Here is a 20,349-nt window from a genome sequence, read left to right as displayed (position 1 = left end):
AACATAGTGCAGTAGAAAAATAGAGTAATATAAATACTATACTCTGAAGATTACGTCATATTCTCCATCCCTAGTTCTGCATAGCAGTTATGCTGTTAATGTCGCAGAAAGAAAGTAGACAGCGATAACAAACAGAGTTCAGTCCTCACCAATTTCATAGACATTATTGGTTGGGCTTCTGCTGCTAATCTCAGCATATGGTGAATCCCGCCTAGCTGGTGATTTCATTTCCACATAGCCACATTCTGTGTTTTTGGTTATCAGCATGGGAGGATCCTTTATTGTGGCATATGGGTTTTCAGAGCTGCTGAGCGAACAGGAGCTGGCATGATAGGGTGTGCCCTTCATCAGATCTGCACAGCACAGACAAAGGATCCAGTGACAACTGAATATCAACATTAAAAATGACAGTTCATAGTTATGTATAGGACTTGCCTCTTAAAGATTTCTCCATGTAACTTCTATCACCTCCACAGGCTCCTGAAACCAAAAAGTCTAAATCAGTAGATCAATAACTGAACAGTAAAAGTAAAAATAATGTGAGAGATTTTATTAAATAGATTAGGCAAAAATCGTTTATAATATTAAGAGCTGGGGCTGAAGTAGAGCTAAAGTATTCTATTTTTTTTTTTTTTTACCAGTTTTAATGTCAATACAAACACTATGCTAATAAAGTCTTATTACATAACTCCACCCACAAGCACTAGGTATGTGGACTAGTGACTGTAAGGTGACAGTGTTTGTGTTACATCGATTCAGTTCCTATCTGATTCATGGTTACAGAGCAGCTGGGGCTTATCCTACCAATGTTATGCACATTCACACCCGCTGTTAACTTAGAATTCTCACAATAGTTGTGTCTTTGGACTTTAGAAAGACAATGAGTGAAAGCACCACGCAAGATCTAAATTATTTTCACAAATGTTGAATATTAGATCAAGAAAAATATTGATCATATAACACTGACCAACTGTCCAACTCAAATAAGCATCTACACAAAACAAACTCATAAAATTGACATATTAGCTCAGACTTCTCTGTTAATATAGCCTCACCTGGTGGCATTAACCAGATATTGTATGTTAGTCACTGATGGTGCACCAATTAACACCTTAACTTAAAGAAACATCATATTACACACGTGGAAGACCACAATATTTTTCCACAGTCATCCTAAACTGGTAAAACTTATTACAAATTATAATATAATTCTATCATCTTATGTCTAAAGCGAGCAACATGAAAGAAATTAACATGTTTTCTTACCTTATACCTGCTTAGTACACACATAATATGTAAGTGATCACCCAGAACTATACAAGCAAGAATCTACTCACTGTAGGTCAAAAATGCACATCACACAACCTGGATCCTCTATGTACAGCAGCCTCATTCAAAGTGAATGTAATAATTTAGCCTACCCTAGGTTGTTCGTGTCTGTCACAATACAGTTATGTGGAGTAGGAAATCATGCAATGTTAATTTTTTGTTTTCTTGATAATGAGCGCACACACACACACACACACACACACACACACACACACACACACACACACACACACACACACACACACACACACAACAGCTGATTATAATATTTGCAGTCCACAACTCACCCAGTTGATTTAAGCAGTCCTCGTGTTTCCACTCTGCATGTAGTGTGCCAGTATGATCAACAAGAAGAGCACATTTTCTCTGATCCATATTTTTAACGTTTACAAAAACCTGGTTGTTCTTTGCCTAAAAATGGCACAAAAATAGCTCTTAGTATGTTCGTTTACAGACAGTCAACAGAAATTGTACTCTGCAATCTCCTTGTCCCTCTGTCTTAGAGGATTTAAATCTCTACCTTTCCATTTGGACCACGCTGGGGGCTGATGCACTGGGTCAGAGTATGGTAACTAGGGTTGGAGAAATAATTGCTTAGATGGGGCTCACATGTTGCTGGATAACCACCTGAAAATTTACAGGAACTGTTAGAAACAAAGTATGTCATGTATGTATATAATTTCTTCATGTCATTGCTTTCTGGGGCAGTCTATAAAACAGTCATGTCTTTGGTTAAGCTTCACTCAAATATAGGAGACATCTGTCCCATCGTCAGTTGTTTATTTGCATTTACCATGCATTCACACTTATTCATAGAATACATCTCACATTACAAAATGTGAAAGCTTCATTTCCACAAGAATCAAGAAGACAAATTTATTTTTTTCATAATCGCAGTAAATTTAACCTCCTAAGACCCGAACTCTTTCATAGCATGCATTTTTAATTTCTCTTTGCTATTTGGGCTGATTGGGACCTGATGAATGTAAGAACAAAGAATTACCTGATTTTTTCAATTTTTTTTTTGTTTCTGAGAAAACTGTGATTCACATATGAGAACATTTGTTTTAAATTTCAATAGAATAGTGGCAGTATAATGTCCTCGTAAGTGGACATCAGGCCCTTGTAGAGCAGACTTTATTATTTTGGTCTATACGACCCAAAATGTGATGTCCACATATGTGGACGCCCGGTCCTAGGAGGTTAATTTAAAAAGTACTGAAGACCTTTAGCGATGAAAAACTGGATTATGTTCAGGTGCATCAACTTCACTTGAAATATTCTTGAGCTGCGTATGTGCATGATATTAAACTAAATGGATATAGTTTAGAAAACATTTATATAAGTAATAAAGTATTTAAAGTGTATAGAGTAAATGGATGAATGTGGATTGTAGTGCTGTGGGTAGAAAGAGAACTTCAGGACCAAGACCTGTGAATGGCTTCTTTTAAATCTGGTGTGTAAATAGTTTTGACTTTTGATGAATATCAAAAATAATTTTTCCAGTTAAAGTTCAAGGAGGAATGAAATACTATAACAATACTACACATTCTACCAATTTTTTTTTTTTAGCAATTCATGCAGACCATAAGGAAATGTTCAGAGCTTTTAAAAGTATAGGGGTAGAGACAGAAAAACACATGTTCTTCTTCAGGCTCCAGGACTGCTACTGCCAAAAACTCTGGTTAGTCATGGAGTGAAGGGACTGTTCATCCATGACGTCATTGGTACCAACTGGAAAAATTAGTGTCTGAGTAGAATAATGGCAGAACTTCAGTCATATCTCCCACTTTGCCACCATGGAGATAGTTAAGCCTTGATAATACTCTGTGGACACAGATACAGACAGCTGGAGAGATTCCTGTTGTACACAAGTGAATGCGCATGCGTAAGCTGGCATGCAAGCCGGTTTCAGTTGCTCCTGTTTTTCTTTCTCCATACTTTTCTTTGTCTCTTACTTATTACATAATTTCTTCTGGGATTAATTAAACATTTTGATTGTGATCATATTTTAAAGTCTACTATCCGGGAAAAATACAGGGCCATGGATATCCACCTCATACTTGTGGATAAAGTATAACCAAGGCTGATAGCACAAGAGATCTCAACAATAAATCACCAGTAATGATAATTACAGGTTGCTTGTGCTTATAGCCCACATTGTAGACAGAAAGTTTGAAGAAAAGAAGAACACTGACTCTAATCAACTGTAACAGTTACAGCAGATTCAAAAACAGAGGTAATTGAAACAGTTTTGCCTGTGTGTGTGGGAGGAGGGAGAGTGTCACTGGAGATGATCATGCCAGTAAAAACAAGTTTTCAGGACACTGTTGGGCCAGTGGGCCAGTGGCTTAAACTCAGCGGAATGACTTGGACTCCGGAAAGGAAGGAGTGGAAAGACCCTTTTGAAGTACTCAGTGAACATGTAGCTCACTTAGACAGCTTACTTAACTTCGACCTGTTAGCTGTCTAATTGAGGAGCAAAGTAAATCATGTCGCAGTCCTTGGTTTTACCCCAGGGTTCTTAACTCTTGGACTTTGATTTCTTGTTTATTGATAAATATTCTCTATTTGGTTTTTGGCTTCATTATTATTTATATTTGTATCTTCTTAATAATCTGCACATATAAAAGGCATTCCCCCGGCAGAGAATCTCCAATGTGCTTAAATTATGCTGTGAAAGAGGGTGTTGGTTTAGCTCAGTGCGCTGAGCGGGCGACCACATGCTATACAGCTGAGAACGGCCGGCCCGGGTTCAAGTCTGGCCCTTTGTCGCATGTCTTCCCCCTTGTCTCTCTCTGCTCCTGCTTTCCTGTCCTGTCTTCACTGTGTTCAAAATATGTTGTAAATGAAAACTTGGCACACATCCTATTTTAAACTGAAACATTAAGATGATACTAACATTTTTTAGGTCTCTTTCTCTACCTGCAGAGGTCTAGGGATCTTTCAGGAATGGTGGTGCTGTTTTGTGGGGAATTAACTGGTCAGTAGGAAGTGATTTTATACCTAACCTAATATGTGTCGCAAATCTAACCTGCACTGCAGCAGTTTAGCTTCACAGTATAAATTACAACCTAAATTACCCCTTGAAGAAGTGACCCATCTTCATAGTACAGAAACCCCAAGGTTAACCTTGAAGTTACACCCCGATAAGCCAAAATCCTGCATTAAAGTACAGGGTTTAGGAAAGGAGAAGCAATTGCCTCTGGAAGGCTCTCATTGGAATATAGTTCTGATGTCGGGGTTATCTCATAACCCTGAGATGTACGAGGTGCTTCAACTCTTCAGTGATAAAAAAACAAACAAAACAAAACAAACAAACCTCATTTATATTTTTAACAGCTAAAATGTTATTGCTTGTCACCATGTCCAACATGTGTGATGATGAAGAGTTAGAGTGCATTGTGAAAATGTAATTCCTTTACCACGTAGCAAGAAAAACCTTCCCAAAATGATTAAGACCACGAGGAAAGTCAACTCCTGCTATTTTAGCTTCGCATAACCAGTGTTCCTTCCCTTGCTATGAAAGGAATTTTACACCTCTGGTATTTAACAATATAAGCTTAGCAATATAAGGTTTAGAACTGTAAATTTGTAGTGAGGTTAACCATTTAAAATCAATAAAACAAACAAGGAAAACAGTATAAATATTAGAAGAAATAATGCTGGTACAGCACAATGAGACCTAGTTGCAGTTTAAAACAAGTAAATATGTAAATGTACCTGTTATATTGTAATCAGCAGCAACACTCACAGCAGGAGTGTAAGTCACAGATGGCATGGTGGGCTCTTTGCCCTTCTGCTTTTTCCTGAAGATAATGAAGAGGAGCAGAAGGAAGAGCACAAGCAGCACAAGGATAATGATTCCTGCAATGGCTCCAATCTGGTAAGAGTCTACATGCATCGCTGCACTAGTCAAAGTGTTGAGGCTGCCCACCACAATCACACCAGCTGCACACAGGAGGGGGAGGGAATGTAGAATAAGAGTTAGATGTTTTTGAGTCTGTTAAGTTTAAATGAGTTAGTTTTTCTAATGGAGAGTGATTAGAGAAATCAGTAAATTTGATTAAATTAAACCTCTATAACCTCAATCCCAGAGAAGGTGGGATGCTGTGTAAAATGTAAAGTAAAACAAAAAGCAATAATTTGCAATGAAAATATGTGCAGTATTTTTTTAATAATATTGCCTAAGCAAAACATGTATAATATAAACAGAATTGGTTCCAGCACAGAACCCTGTGGAACTATTTGACTAACTTGAGTGACGAAGACTCACTATTTACACAAACAAATTGAAATCTAGCTGAAAAAAAAAACTACTGAATTATTGATGAGTGAAAAAGTGTTTGCCCTCTTCCTGATTTCCTATTTTTTTTGTATGTTTGAACACTTAAATGTTTGGGATAAAATGTCAATATTAAACAAAGATAACACAAGTAAATGCAAAATGCAGTTTCTAAATGAAGATTTTTATTATTAAGGGGGAAAAAATCCAAAGCTACATGGCCCTGTGTGAAAAAGTGATTGCCTCCTAAACCTAATAGCTGCTTGCGGCACCCTTAGCAGCAAAAACTGCAATCAGGCATTTGCGATAAATGAAAATGAGCCTTATCGTTATAGTGCTGTGGAGGAATTTTGACTCACTCATCTTTGCAGAATTGTTGTAATTAAGCCACATTGGAGGGTGTTTGACCTTGAACCATCTTTTTAAGGTCATGTTATAGCATCTCAGTTGGATTCAGGTCAGGACCTTGACTAGGCCACTCCAAAGTCTTCATTTTGTTTTTAGGTCTAGGATAGCACATCAATATGGCCTATTCCTATTAGGACAGACAAGGCTAATGTTAAGGACTTCAGAAAAAGTAAAACTCCATCTAAGTCTTTGAGTGGTAAGCTCATTACTGATTTGCACATGGTTGCATTCTGTTTATATTTACATTTTACACAGCATCACAACTTTTTTGTTTTTGTGAATTAGGTCTGTAGTTTGTGTCATTAAACAACGTTTGATTCCATTCTTACTGAAGTACATTCTCACCTTGGTCACATCGAGCTCCCTTCCAACCTGAATTGCAGTAACACGAACCAGTCATGTGATCACAAGTGGAATTATTTAGACAGTCACAGACCTGATGGCAACCATAACCATATAAACCAGGAGGACACTCTGGAAAACAGAAAAAGAAAAGAAAAAGGTTAATTCTGTTCATCTGGATGTAGTGCTATTTAGGGTTGGTTTGACTTTAGCCACGTTCTAAATCAGTATAAGTATTGCAAATAATGGACCATCAATGATGGTAGGAAAGAAGCTGCAGAACTGCATTTGTGGCTTGTCAAAACTAACAACAGACATGGACCTTAAAATCTACCAAGGCAGGGAGGCAAAAGGGCAAGATCCAAAAAAAACCTAGTGTCCAATGTACACTATACTGCCAAAATATTTGCCCACCCATCAAAATAACTGAATTTATCCATCCATTCGTTTATCCTTTTTCAATGTCGCGGGGTCGCCGGAGCCTATCCCAGCTGTCTTAGGGCGAGAGGCAGGGTAGACCCTGGACAGGTCACCAGTCTGTCGCGAGGCTAACACATAGACAGACAACCATTCACACCTATGGGCAATTTATTGTGTGGGGTTGCTTTTTAGGAATTGGGACTGGCTCCAGCGAAAGAAACTCTAAGACATTTTGGACAATCTCATTCTCCCAACTCTGTGGGAGCAGTTTGGGGATTGCCCCTTCCTGTTACAAGATGACTGCATACCAGTGCACATGTAAGGCCCATAAAGACATGGGTGAGCAAGTCCTGACCTTAGCTCGTTAGAACTGATAGAAAGGGATCATTTAGAGCAGAGACTGCGAGCCAGGCCAAGCTCTGTGCAGGTTAGTCAAGATCTTCTACAACGGAGTCCTGACCTCAACCCAAAAGAACAGAAAGGGATGAATTAAAGCAAAGCTAGACCTTCTTGTCCAGTATGAGTGTCTGGTCTCATAAATGCGCTTGTGGAAGAATTCCCATAAACCTTAAACCTTGTAGAAAGCCTTCCCAGAAAAGTTGAAGCTATTAGAGCTGTAAAAGGTGGTTCAACAGCATATTAAACCCTATGGATGAGAGAATGAGATGTCACTCAAGTTCATATGCACGTGAAGGCAAACGAGCAAATACTTTTTGCAATATATCGATATATCGATAATCAGGAATGCTCAAAGAAAAAATTAAAACCTGCCAAGTGAGTTGAACAAAGAGAATCTGGAAAATGGGGGATATAAGGCAGGAGGTATTTATACAAAGGTGACTGACTAAAGGTGCCACAAGTGTGGCACCAAAGGACAGGATAGTGCAGCATCCAACTTTTCTTTAAAAACTTGAAAAATAAGACAAGATTAAAGTAAAACAAAAACAAAAGAAAAACTGAAACTTAATATGATTAAAAAAAAACAACCATAACACAAAAAAGCAAACAAAACAGGCAGCAATATCTTGTAACCTACTTTGATCACAGTATTTCCCCATGAAACCAGTTCGACATGTGCACTGTCCAGAAATGTGGTCACAGTCGGCTCCATTCCTACATTGACAAGTCTGAGAGCAGTCCTTCCCAAAGAAACCCAACGGACAGCCTGCAAAGAAGTTATCGTCATTATATTCTGTACTTTTAAAATATGCAGTTTTTTAAATTAAAAAAGTACCTTTGACAAATTTATCCAAGATTATACCAGTATCATCTGGATCAGCCATTCCCAAAGAGAAGAGTGCTGCACCCCCCTTAAAATCCAAAAGAAATCACATGGGGCCCACCTAATCTTATATTTTCACTCCAATCAAATTCTGTTGGCTATAAATTGCTAATGCTACCTAGTCATTTGTGTTATGGCCAACATGTGACCCGCCTGCCACTGGGACACAAATGTCAATACAAGAACGACAAGCTAGCTATCCAAAGCGATCCAAAAGTATGACATCAACAGAATGCATGTCATCAATTGGCTAGTCAGTCTTATGGTCATAGGGGAATCATATGATTGTTGGGTCTGTGAAGGTTCTCAGTCATCCAGGTCATCGTAGTCAAAGGAGCTTGCAAAGAAAAGCGTCTGGACTTCTTTAAGTTACTTGAAGACGTTTCACCTCTCATCCGAGAAGCTTCTTCAGTTCTAAGGTCAAATGGTGGAGAGTCCCAGATTTTAAGCCCTATGCGAGTGTCCCCAAGAGGGTCATGGACCCTCTGTTGATCCTCTTCCTAATCACAAGAGCTAAAGTGTGAAAGTGGGTGTGGGTCACAATCAGTCGCCTGAGCCAAGGTGTGGCTCAGGCGACAGGCCACACCTTGGCTCAGGCCACACCTTGGCTCAGGCCACACCTTGGCTCAGGCCACACCTTGGCTCAGGCGATTAGAGGATCATCAGGGGGTCCTTTTGTCCCTCTGTGGGGGGATACTCCCACTAGGTTTATATCTGGGACTCTCCACCATTTGACCTTAGAACTGAAGAAGCTTCTCGGATGAGAGGTGAAACGTCTTCAAGTAACTTAAAGAAGTCCAGACGCTTTTCTTTGCAAGCTCCTTTGACCATATGATTGTTGGGTTTTTCTCTGTATATATTATTATAGGGTCTACCTTACAATATAAAGTGCCTTGAGACAACAGTTGTTGTGATTTGGAGCTGCATAAATGAAACTGAATTGAAAGTTGTGTCACTCAATGAGTCATGAAAGCGTCTTCTTCACAAAAACCAAAACCGCAATTTTTGAAACCCGCCAACGTGGAAAATGTTCTCACAAAAACAACACCATGTTTCCGGAGTCTGACAAAAAGCCATCGACCCAGCAGCTGGTACAAACATCGCCTCGACATCCACCTATTTTGTAGCATTTGTGTTGCATACAAATGACCTCACAGGACGTGTTGCTATAAGGACACCACACACATAAGATGGCACTCGATTGTAATAGAAATAAAGTCAAGCCGAGCTGTATTGCCTCGAGCTGCGTCGAGTCGATTGGAGTAGGTACTAATGGAAAAAGTGCTTCCATCTTAACCCAGTCAGTTACCAATAGCACGGACTATATGCCTATATATGAGGAATATAGACTCTGCTGTTAACAGGTGAGGTTGAGAAATTTCCCTTGACCTGCAAGGTTACTCAGAGACAATACTTCCCCAGAGATAAGCAGGGTACTCATGGGCACGTGTACTGGGTAATACTCATAGGATCAGACTTGGACCTTTAACACTAAGGTCACTCAGGGTGCTGGATTTGGGATGAAAGCCCCTATTCATGGTAAGTGTAATGGCATCAGCCACACATGGGTAAATCAGTCCATTTGTTCACTTTATTAGTTTGGTTTGCAGTTTTCTTCATTAATATAATTCATTAATCATTTTATTTAAACCTAACACTGATATTATGAGGCGCGCGCATAATAGCATTGTGGGGGTTTTTCTAAAAATGTTTTCTGTTTAATTATGTTTCTCTTTCTTTGAATTACCTGGTTTGGGGCTGTGGCTGTTTCCTGTCTTGACTCAGGATTCTGAGAACAAAATGCCTGCTCAGCAGGACCAACCATGTGCTTATCAGGAACAGGGGTGTTTTAGGTTTACTTATGTTATTCTGTGCTTAGTTAATATTGGTGTGTGTTTTTGTTTCCCCCCTACTGTGTGTAAATGGTTTGGCCAAACCACTTTAAAAGCTACCCTCATGTGTCTTTGTAATTAGGTCAGTTTGTGGGTTAAGTTGTGTCCACTTTGTTTGTTTAAGTTTCTGGAAATTACTTTGTGTAGAGTTATATTTAGTTGACCTCTTTTATGGGCCTGCTAATTATGTTTTGGAATTTTGTCTTTTTGAGAGTTAAAATAAAGAAAACCCTTTTTGAAGACATTTTTTTCTGTGTCCTCTATGCCTTGGCTGCTTGGTCCCTCGCAGTAAGGACCCTACTTGTCTTGATGACAGTGGCTTCTAACAGTCCCATCGTATTTAGATGTGACTGGTCCCCTCTGGGGATTAGGACTGTCTGGCCTTAAGTTAGCCAGTCTGGGTGCATCTCATCACTTAGCAGCTTTTTCCATTGTGCTGTCAGAAACTCATGGATTCCAGTTAGTTTTGGCCAGTAGGTGCGAATCATGTCAGGGCTGTCAAACTCTTCATACTTTACAATCTTTCTTGTATGCCTGCCACTGTAATGTTTAACTGTTCGTGTAGTGCAATCCCCTCAGTTCTGCTCTTAGCTACACCAGCCACTGAGCATCTTTCTTCCATATGCTATTCCAGTATTGCTCCGTCTCCAGTCTTGGTGGTGCATTTCTCATATCATTCCTTTGCCACTGACAGTACAGATTGAATTATTTAGTGGAGAACAGCTGGCTTTTTCTCCTGGCTACTATCTCTCTGGTATACCGTTCCAAGTGGGTAGTCAAGGCTTGGTAATCGGCCACGGAGGGTCCAGGTTTCAAGCTTAGCCATGGTCTTCTCTTTCAGCTCAGCTTCTTTCAAACTCAAAGCCTTCAATGGACCAGTTGTTCATCGGGTTTGGTACCCAATCTCAGAGAGATGATGATATCTCCCCCATGGCCTGAGGTCCTGGCCAACCCTTGCCAAAGCATTTGTGTTGTACCTCATTTCTCATCTCTAGTTGTAGCAGTTGCTTCTTCTGGATGTTGGAACACTGAGCTATTAGTTGATTCGCTCTTAATCTAGAAGTTGGGTGACAAAGAAGCCATAGGTCCCACATCCTATTCATGTAACCACCTTTTGCTGGAATTCTTTGCATAGAAGCATTCCAACAGCTCCTTATTCTCATCCCTTGCCTTCTTGTTCCGGTAGCCCACTTCTTATTAAGGTCACTCCTCTTTAAAGTCAAATAAACGCAAGTTTCATAAAAATTCTAAAATGTCTTTTATCTTTTAAACTATGCTTAAAATTTTAATGAAGCTTATGCGTATTAGCTTCCACTTTGTATGGTTTAAATCTCAGTGCCCTGTCATTCTCCCTCTCATGCTCTCATTCATGCAGCCAGCATCCTCAAATTTCCACCCCACCCGAGTCACTCAGAGCACCATCAAAGCTCCTTAAGTCCAAGGGGTCCTGTCCTAAATCCTGTTGTCACTGGGATTCTGTTCTGCCATGATGAGTCATCGTATCTAATTGCCAAATGCATTAATTTTTCTATTGCAACGAATTATGTTCATTTCTTCCAAATTATCTCTCCTTATTGAACTACCTTTTTTTGTATTGGAAACATTTAGGAAATGATACTGGTATATGGGGATTCGACATATCACATTAGAGTTTGCATCAAATATCCTGTCCCATTTGACCTCCGATCTCATTTTTACAGTACACATCCTATACATAACCTTTCTTTCAAGTTGACAACAAAATGTGTTAAATCTTTAAAGAAAGTATTGCTAAGAGAAAGAGAATGAGGTGCAAGTTAGTTAGAAAAATTGTAGTATAATATTATATAACAAGTTATATTTATATACATGTATAACAACTTTTCCATGTCCAGTTATTTACAAATCAATACTTTTTACTTACTCCTACATAATGTTTGTCTAAACATCTGTCATGCCACCCTTATCTGATTTTTACTGCACTACAAACTTAAACTATTTTCTTAAAGTAAAAAAACAAAAGAAAGAAAGTGAAATTAATATATAGAAATACTATAAAAAGTAAAAACTGCCAAGAAAGGTTTGGGCCCTTGGATTGTTTCTTATCATTTGTTTTTTCAGTTTGAGCATGGCAATGCTCGACAATGGCAGAACAAAAATTTGTCTTTCTCTTAACCATTTACAATTTGGACTAAATGACATAACTTGGGTGTGTGTTTATGTGTATGTGTGTTTGCAATTTGACTGACGCTGTGTGCAGTAGAGGCCAGTCCATCCTGGGCTGCACTTGCATTCTCCATCATAAGCGCTGCAGTATGCTCCATTGTGGCAGTTACATGTGTGGATGCAGTTGGGTCCCCAGTGACCAGTTGGACAAGCTACAAAATGTGATAATCAAATGTTAGTGCTAGAACCAGTTGATGGCTAAATAATCTTTTCTAAAGAACCTTTCACAGCACAATAATTTTTTCATAACGAAGAATAATACAGGGCGGTAACATTATCAAGCATATATAAATTGCAATATATAATTATTTCCAGAGTAAACCCACATTGAGAGCAGTCACTGCCAATCCATCCTGGATAACACTGACAGGAGCCATCGATAGGATGACAGGTTCCATTGTTTGTGCAGCTGCAGCTCTGGGCACACTTCTTCCCAAAACGACCGCTGGGACACACTGTATAGACATGTGTTAACATGTGTCATACTTTACTCAGAATATTACATCAAAGATTAACATTAACAGGAAGCTTGACCACTAACCCTTTACCTACACTAGTTGAATTACGTGACCAGCATTTGTTTCTTGGAAGCAACAGTATGTGGCCTGTCACTCACCCTCATTACACAGTGCTCCCTTGAAGCCTGGCAGACATTCACACTGTCCTGTTATGTGGTGACATGGTCCATTACTATGGACACATTGTGGACAGGTCTGACTGCAGTGGTGACCAAAATAACCTGGCGAGCAGACTGCGAGCAAAACAGAGCAAACACAACATGCAATTTATAAAATTGTTGGATCATATATTTGTGGACAGTGAGGGGATATTTTTTGTGGTAATTTTATTCCTCTGTCCACCATCCTAGTGGATTTTACAGTACTGTGCAAAACTCTTGAGCCACCTTAAATGTATTTATATTTTAGTTAAAAGGAGCCAGAGAAGTTATCTTCTCCACGCTTTTTGAAGGTCTTTTAAATGTCTTTTTTGAAGATTGATTCTTTTCCACCCATTTTTAGTTCAGGCCTTGCACCTGACCATTTGCTGAGTGATGCTATTAGGCCATTTAATCATTTGACATTAATCATTCAAGCATAAGAAAACACACCTTACTCAAGAGTTGCTGTTCTCTGACTTTGTTGACTCTACTTTCTGGGACAGTACCCAAGCCTTCCCACTCTTGATTATAGCCAGTGAAGAGTGCTATATAAATCAATAAAGTAAAGTAAAGTAAGTGATTGTATATCAGTTGTTTGCCTTCTGTATTTAACTGTGTGAGGATATTTCTTGATTATAGACTTTGACAATGATACCCTACCTCCTCGAGTGGGTGTTGTGAAGCCTGGCAGACATTCACGCTTTAGCTTTTATTAACTAAAGTTAATTCATTTGATCGCTCCTAAAGTTTTTGGTGTTTCTGATAAAATTTGGTTTTCCACCTTATGTTGACTTTATTTGCATTGACACCTCTCAGCTCCACATCTTTCAACTTCTCATGGAATAATAAGCCAACAGGCCTCACTTGGCCATGGGACTTCTTGTCATTAAATGCTCAGATCACTTTTGAGCCTGTAAAAATATCTGACTATGTATATGAAAAGCTGCAATCCCTGAACAGTTAGTGTAATACTTTCGTTAAACTCCTTACATTAAAACAGAAAATCTGTAGTTACGTGTTTGACTTAAAATACTTGTGTCATCATTTGTGTCATTGTCCAAATACTTATGGACCTTCCTGTTATATATTTTAACATTAAACGAGTTAAGATAATAAGTACAAATATTTTAATTGAACCATGTCAAAATATTTTAAAGCCCCTAGTTTAAATCATCAGATGCAGGTTAATCATATCACATTTTGCTTTTGATGTTCATTTTTTCTTTCAAATGTGAAAACAAGGTTTATTTCTGTTCCAGACTTCTTTTTTTTTTAACAACACTGATATTAATCATGACTATTGATGTCTATAATAACTATTAAATCAGAGTGAGGTTAAGTAAACCTATATATCATTTTAGCTCACCACAACCTATGTGATGATTTTACAGTATTGTGTGGTGTTGATGTAGGACTTACTTCTCTGACAGGTTGGGCCTCTGTATCCTGGAGCACACTCACAGGTTCCTTCATCTGGAGAGCAGGATGCTCCATTCTTACAGTTACAGGGGAGGGAGCAGTTTGGACCCCAGTGGCCCTCTGCACACACGCTGTCACAGTGGATACCTGTTCACACGCACAGATGTGTTTCCATCATTGCAGTACATTCTTACATTAATTTGACTATCAAAGACTGCAATCCTGAATGTGAATGAAAAAAACCAAAACATCTATTGATGCTGAAGGAGAAGTGAGTCCATTGCTATTTTTTAGAGGTCTAATTGAGGATCAGCAGCAAAGCCCCCTGCCAACCCCCCCTGGTGAAGATCACAAAAAGAAGAAAAAAAGGGAGAGTAAGGCATCATAAGCTTTTAATTACGCCTTACAGTAAAAAACAATGGTCCCATCCTGGACAGAGGCCATAATACTGGATCTTCCTAAAGAAGGCAAAGACCCGACAGAGTGTCAGTTTTAAAGCCCAATAATTATGTTAAATGCAGACCTCCGCATTTTGAATACAATCTTAGCATGCAGACTTAATTTAAGTCGTGTCTTCTGTTGTAGTAGCCGCTGGTCCGTCTGTGTATCCACCATGTTTCATCTGTGTGTTCTCCCTGCTGTCCATCGTCACTTACCTCTGCCCATCCTCCTTCATGTTCGTGCTCTGGTTCGTGTCTTGTAGTTTAGTTGTTCTCAGTTTAGACAGTCTGCAGTCCCGTTTGCCGTTTTTCTATTTTGTACTTTGTGTTCAATAAACCACCTTCACACCTTTACAAGTGCTTGCGATTGGATCCTCCTTTATCATCTCCACACGGCTCATCTCACTCGCCGTGACAGTATTTTATATCCTATAATAAAAGCTGTGTTTGTTTGTTTTTGTTAAAGTTCTGTCTGTGAATCTGCATTTGGGTCCTACGCTGCCTGCTTCACAGCCAGTTTATGACACATGGCACATTGTAATTAGGTATTACCCGTCCATCCAGCCAAACAGCGGCAGTGACCAGCAGCGTGGTGACATCCATCAGCATGATTGCAGTCACAGCGTTCTTTACAATCCAGACCATAGGTACCATCCTAAGGGGAAAAAACAAACAAACAAGGCAATCCATGAAGAAATGTAAAAACATGTTCATTCATATGACATGTGGCATTTGGTTATCAAGATAATCAAAAATATGGTGTATGGTCTGAGGTGTGGTTTGGCTCCGTTTCAAAATACAGATGTTTAGTGTTATTAAAAGCTGAGGTCCAAAAACAGTTCAAAAACGTTCAAACTTCTCAATATCAGATTTTGTCTTTGTACTATATTTATTCAAATATAACATTTAAATGATTTGTATTTTTGTTGTTTGAATTCTATTTACAAATTTAATAAGATACCACTTTTTTGAAAGTAGTGATAAAACATAGAACAATGATTTTCTTTTCCAAAAAACTTTGGGAGCTTCCATATAATCCTATAACTCACCTGACAGTGGAGTTCACATCTCTCTCCTCTCCAGCCCGGAGCACAGGTACAGTGACCATCCAGTGGGTTGCACGCTCCTCCGTTCCCACAAATGCATGCGGAACCACATCCCAAACCCCAGGTGCCACTGGGACAGTTGATGGAGCAGTCTAACCCATGCCACCCTGATTAGACAAGGTAATTTATATTTGAACACATGTAAACCTTACTTTTGATTAACTTATGAAAGCATTTTTATTCAGTGCAGCACAAAGATCAAAATATTTCTGTATTAATATAACACACGAACTGAGATTTGTATTAATTTGATAAACTGAACTAGTTGAACTAGTGCTCAAATATAGTGTAGAATATTTACTTCATTTGACCGAGTTTTGAAAGAGAGAGGGAGAGAGAAAACTCGAAAGCCTACACAGAATGATACTGTACCATAGAAATAAAAACACAACTATGGACATTGATGAAGGTTATTTTTTATATTGTGGGGACAAAAGAGACTATTGAAAAAGATCAGTTAAACAAATGTTAGTGAAGAGAAGCAAGGTGAGCATCACAAAATGTGTTGCAGGCTCTAATGTGTGTGCAGAGGAGATAAAGGTGTTGCTGGACTAGGAAGGCAAAGTCTCTGACCTCGCATTTTCATTCTAGGCTTCTACAGGCAGTGCTCATGAATTTAGACAATACTTATTTAACTTTTGCAATCCTTTGACTTTAGTTTAAATTCTTGGATTCCTATATTCAGTTATCATTCAGAGCAAATACTGCTTTATCTCAGCAACAGTGCACTATGGACCTGGGAATATTTTAGATGTGATGAGTCAAACGTTTGACTCATCAAGTGTTTATCAGAAGGATATTAATAACCAATCCAGGGGAACTATATAGAGAAATGGCTGTAACTTGTAGCAAATGCAGGGGTTATATTAACAGTAACTAACCTGGCTTACAGGAACAGGATCCATCTATGGGGGAACACTTAGCTTTGTTCTTACAGTTGCAGCTGGAGGAGCAGTTCACACCAAATGTTCCTGCTGGGCATGGCACTGAACATATGGGACCCTGAGAAGATTAACAGACAAAATGCTAACAGTGACGATGAAAACAACACAGTTTCATTTTTTGGTAACTTTGCTTGCTTTTGTCTTTTGTGTAAAGTTTGATCATCAACAGACCTGAAGGGACAGTTCATCAAACTGTATTTGACATAGTCACATAGCACATTAAAGACTTCTGAGCCACTCTTCTTTTACTCTTGTTTCTTTTCTGCGTGCCTTATAGCTTTGGATAGCTTCATTATGGCTGTTTAAAATGTTTGAGTGTAGCTGCATAGCCACTTAAAGAGAGGCAACCAAACATTTCTTAGATGTTATTTTTCATGGCAGTGTAATACATGCAAAAATGAAACAAACTATTTCCTATCAGCTTCTTAGAATATTATAAGCAGGAGATTTAAGATTTTGGATTCTGTATAGATGAGGATCATATTGCCACATCTATATAGAACCCAAAATGCAAACAATTGCTCACTGAATCTATTTGGATACGACTACTGTGGCTGGAGAACTGGTTGCCTTGACACAATTCTTTAAGCACATAATGTAGCCTCACAAGCTACATTATTCAAAGGAATTGATGTTGTGAGGAATAATTCTGAGCTTTGACTACACTCGTTGCTAAGCTAACCCATTTTGCTTTCACTTACAGAGTAGGAGACAAGTAAGTAGGGAACCCAACTCTAGGAAAGGAAGCAAATATTTAGATTTTCTAAAAATTTCAACAGTCCCAAAATAGTTGTGTCCAGACAGACAAAACTATCATGTGTAAGTGTGTGAAAAAGGAAAATAATTAAGAGCTTTTTTCTGAAAACAGAATTGCACATTTTGTCGACGTTTCAACCTGTTGCCACTAGATCTTTCTACAAAGCCACATATGCAATAACAGTACGGGCAGAGCCTCACATTATCCATTTGTTTGTTGGTAATTTTTGAAACATTAATCTATACTGGAATGATGGTTGTGAATAAGGCAGTCAGGCGGGTTAATGGGCCCACACAGTGTTTGGAAGTATAACTTGTGCTTGTATTATGTATCTTACTTAAGAAAGGCAAATAGATTTCCCATGAACAACATGCATTAACAATTCCCAGCAGAAAATACTGCTTGCATTACTCTGCAACATTTCCTTCATTGCCAAATAACTCCCATTTAAATTGCCAGAATTATGCACCCCTCTGCCTTCACATCCCATTCTTAATGCATAGGGTTTACAGTAGCTATAACAGCTGCTATTTACACCTATAACAGCTTCAACGCCTCTGGGAAGGTGTTTATGGGAATGCCCAACTCCTGCAAAACAACCCCACAACTTAGGCTACGTTCACACTGCAGGCGAAAGCGCATCAAATCCGACTTTTTTGACCCTATGCGACCCATATCCGATCATGGTATGACAGTGTGAACAGCACAAATCCGATATTTTCAAATCTGACCTGGGTCATTTTCCGATACATATCTGATGTTTTAGAAAGCGACTGCTGTTTGAACGGTCATGTCGCATTAAATCCGTCTTTTACATCACTGACACAAGACAGACGCCAATTATCAGCGGCGGAGAAGACATCGTGAACGCTTCCTGGCCATCCAGTGTAGATGTCAGTGAAACTGTTGGGAAGACAGTATTGGAGAAATGTGAACATTTTATTTGTACTGTATAATCTGCAGATTCTGACAGAAATCTGCAACTATCCTTTGAAGCACCGCTCCTCTCTAAAACAGCCACTTGCAAATAACAAAATAACTTTATAACATAAAGCAAAATTGGGAAACGTAAAGTAGGAAAAAAGTCTTTATATTAACGGCCATCAGTCAAACAATACTGTTTGGTCTGGGTCTAAACAGAGTGCGTTGTGTGTGACGTCTTCTTTTGCCGCTTTGAGCGTTCACACTAGAACGTGTTTGCTGTCACATTTTATTTGTAGCGTGAACAAGCAGACAAAAAAATCGAATTTGATCAAAAAATCGGAATTGAGCATTAAGACCTGCAGTGTGAAGGTAGCCATAATCCCCCTCCGCCAAACTTTAGACTTGGTACAATGCAGTTAGACCAAATACATTTTTCCTGGCAAATATCAAACCTAGACTTGTTCCCCAGATTGCCAGATGAAGAGACACGATTCATCACACCAGTCAACATGTCTCCACTGCTCTGGAGTCCGGTGGCAGTGTGCATCCAACATTTTGCATTGTGCTTGGATGCAGCTGCTGGGCCATGAAAAAGGAATTCCATGAAGCTCTCTATCTCATGTTCTTGAGCTAATCTGAAGGCCAGAGGAAATTTGGAGTTCTGTAGCTACTGACTCTGCGGGGCGATCGTGGCTCAAAGAGTTGGCAGTTTGTCTTGTAACCGGAAGGTTGCCGGTTCGAGCCAAGTCTCGGTCATTGTGTCCTTGGGCAAGACACTTCACCTGCCGCCTGCTGGTGATGGCCAGAGGGGCCGATGGTGCGATATGGCAGCCTCGCTTCTATCAGTCTGCCCCAGGGCAGCTGTAGCTACAACTGTAGCTGCCTCCACCAGTGTGTGAATGTGAGAGTGAATGAATAGTGGAATTGTAAAGTGCTTTGAGGGCCCCGAAAAGCGCTATATAAATGCAATCCATTATTATTATTAAAAGTGGTGATCCGTATGCCTCAGTATTTTATGTGGCCCACCACTTTTATGCTATTGTTCCTAATCACTTACACTTTGTTCTAATGTGGGATACTTAGAAGTGAATAATTTCATGACAGGTGGCATCCTAGCACAGCCTAGCTTCATAGGTTATTAATGTGTTATTATTTGGAAACAGATGGTTTTGCATTTTGCAGCTCTGTTTATGCTGCTTACTAACTGCAGTGATTACTGAATTTAGACAGCAATGCATCACATTGCTGCTTTTCAAAAAACATGCAATATGATTACAGCAGTGTCTTACAATATTGCATGTACCGTGTGCAGTATACTTAGGTCTGATATCATGCATCACATATTTATGATTTGTGACATAAAACACTCACTGGCATTAACACATACTAATATATGGGTTTACCGTGAAGCCTGGAGCACAGATACACTCTCCAGTGACACTGTGGCAATCAGCACCATTCTGGCACTGGCACACCTGCTGACAGGACTCGCCATAAAATCCTGGAGTGCACGTCTCATTGCAGTAGAGACCTGACCAACCAGGCAGACATGTGCACTCCCCTGATATCGGGTGGCAGCTGGTGACAAGAGAGAAAACGATAATAGTTATAAACTTTGTTGAGGTGTTTCCTACAGTCAAGATTCCTACTAGTCAGTACTATTTCCTACTTAAAGTATTTAGTGTGCTTGAAACAAATTTTTCTATGACCTGTTTTTTTTAAGATCAGTGACTATCTCTAGTATTTAATCTCAAAGGTTAGCTAACACACTAGTAGCATTTCTGCAGTTAGCTACAAATATGAAGTGCACTGTCATGCTTCCCTGTGGGACTGAGCTTTAGCTTTTCTTTTAGCTTGTACAATTTCTCTACATCCAAACAGTGCTCACTGGAAACATACTGAAAGCCTAACAGCAGTGGCAACAGGCAAATCAGGCCA

The 20,349-nt window shown here is 39.2% G+C and overlaps 1 protein-coding gene across 1 annotated transcript in view; it reads right to left on the bottom strand.

Annotated features, from left to right (window-relative positions):
• megf10 (multiple EGF-like-domains 10) overlaps positions 1-20,349 on the bottom strand; it is a 63,394-nt gene that overhangs the window by 8,577 nt on the left and 34,468 nt on the right. Inside the window, exons 10-24 of the mRNA XM_085280563.1 lie at positions 19,815-19,989; positions 16,668-16,788; positions 15,730-15,893; positions 15,233-15,335; positions 14,241-14,387; positions 12,780-12,914; positions 12,490-12,618; positions 12,187-12,315; positions 7,821-7,949; positions 6,368-6,496; positions 5,053-5,280; positions 1,850-1,956; positions 1,617-1,740; positions 436-480; positions 150-353 (exon numbers count right to left, since the gene is read on the bottom strand). Coding sequence (XP_085136689.1) covers positions 150-353; positions 436-480; positions 1,617-1,740; positions 1,850-1,956; positions 5,053-5,280; positions 6,368-6,496; positions 7,821-7,949; positions 12,187-12,315; positions 12,490-12,618; positions 12,780-12,914; positions 14,241-14,387; positions 15,233-15,335; positions 15,730-15,893; positions 16,668-16,788; positions 19,815-19,989 — 2,069 coding nt within the window. The remainder of the gene's footprint in view (positions 1-149; positions 354-435; positions 481-1,616; positions 1,741-1,849; positions 1,957-5,052; positions 5,281-6,367; positions 6,497-7,820; positions 7,950-12,186; positions 12,316-12,489; positions 12,619-12,779; positions 12,915-14,240; positions 14,388-15,232; positions 15,336-15,729; positions 15,894-16,667; positions 16,789-19,814; positions 19,990-20,349) is intronic.

This window comes from Mchenga conophoros, linkage group LG7 (genome assembly GCF_057382185.1).
Source record: "Mchenga conophoros isolate Kocher_MC1m ecotype Shallow Benthic linkage group LG7, M_conophoros_male_GT1.1, whole genome shotgun sequence".
NCBI classification, from domain to species: Eukaryota; Metazoa; Chordata; class Actinopteri; order Cichliformes; family Cichlidae; genus Mchenga; species Mchenga conophoros.
Note: the sequence above shows the minus strand (reverse complement) of the source record. Positions and strands in the feature narration are given on the sequence as shown.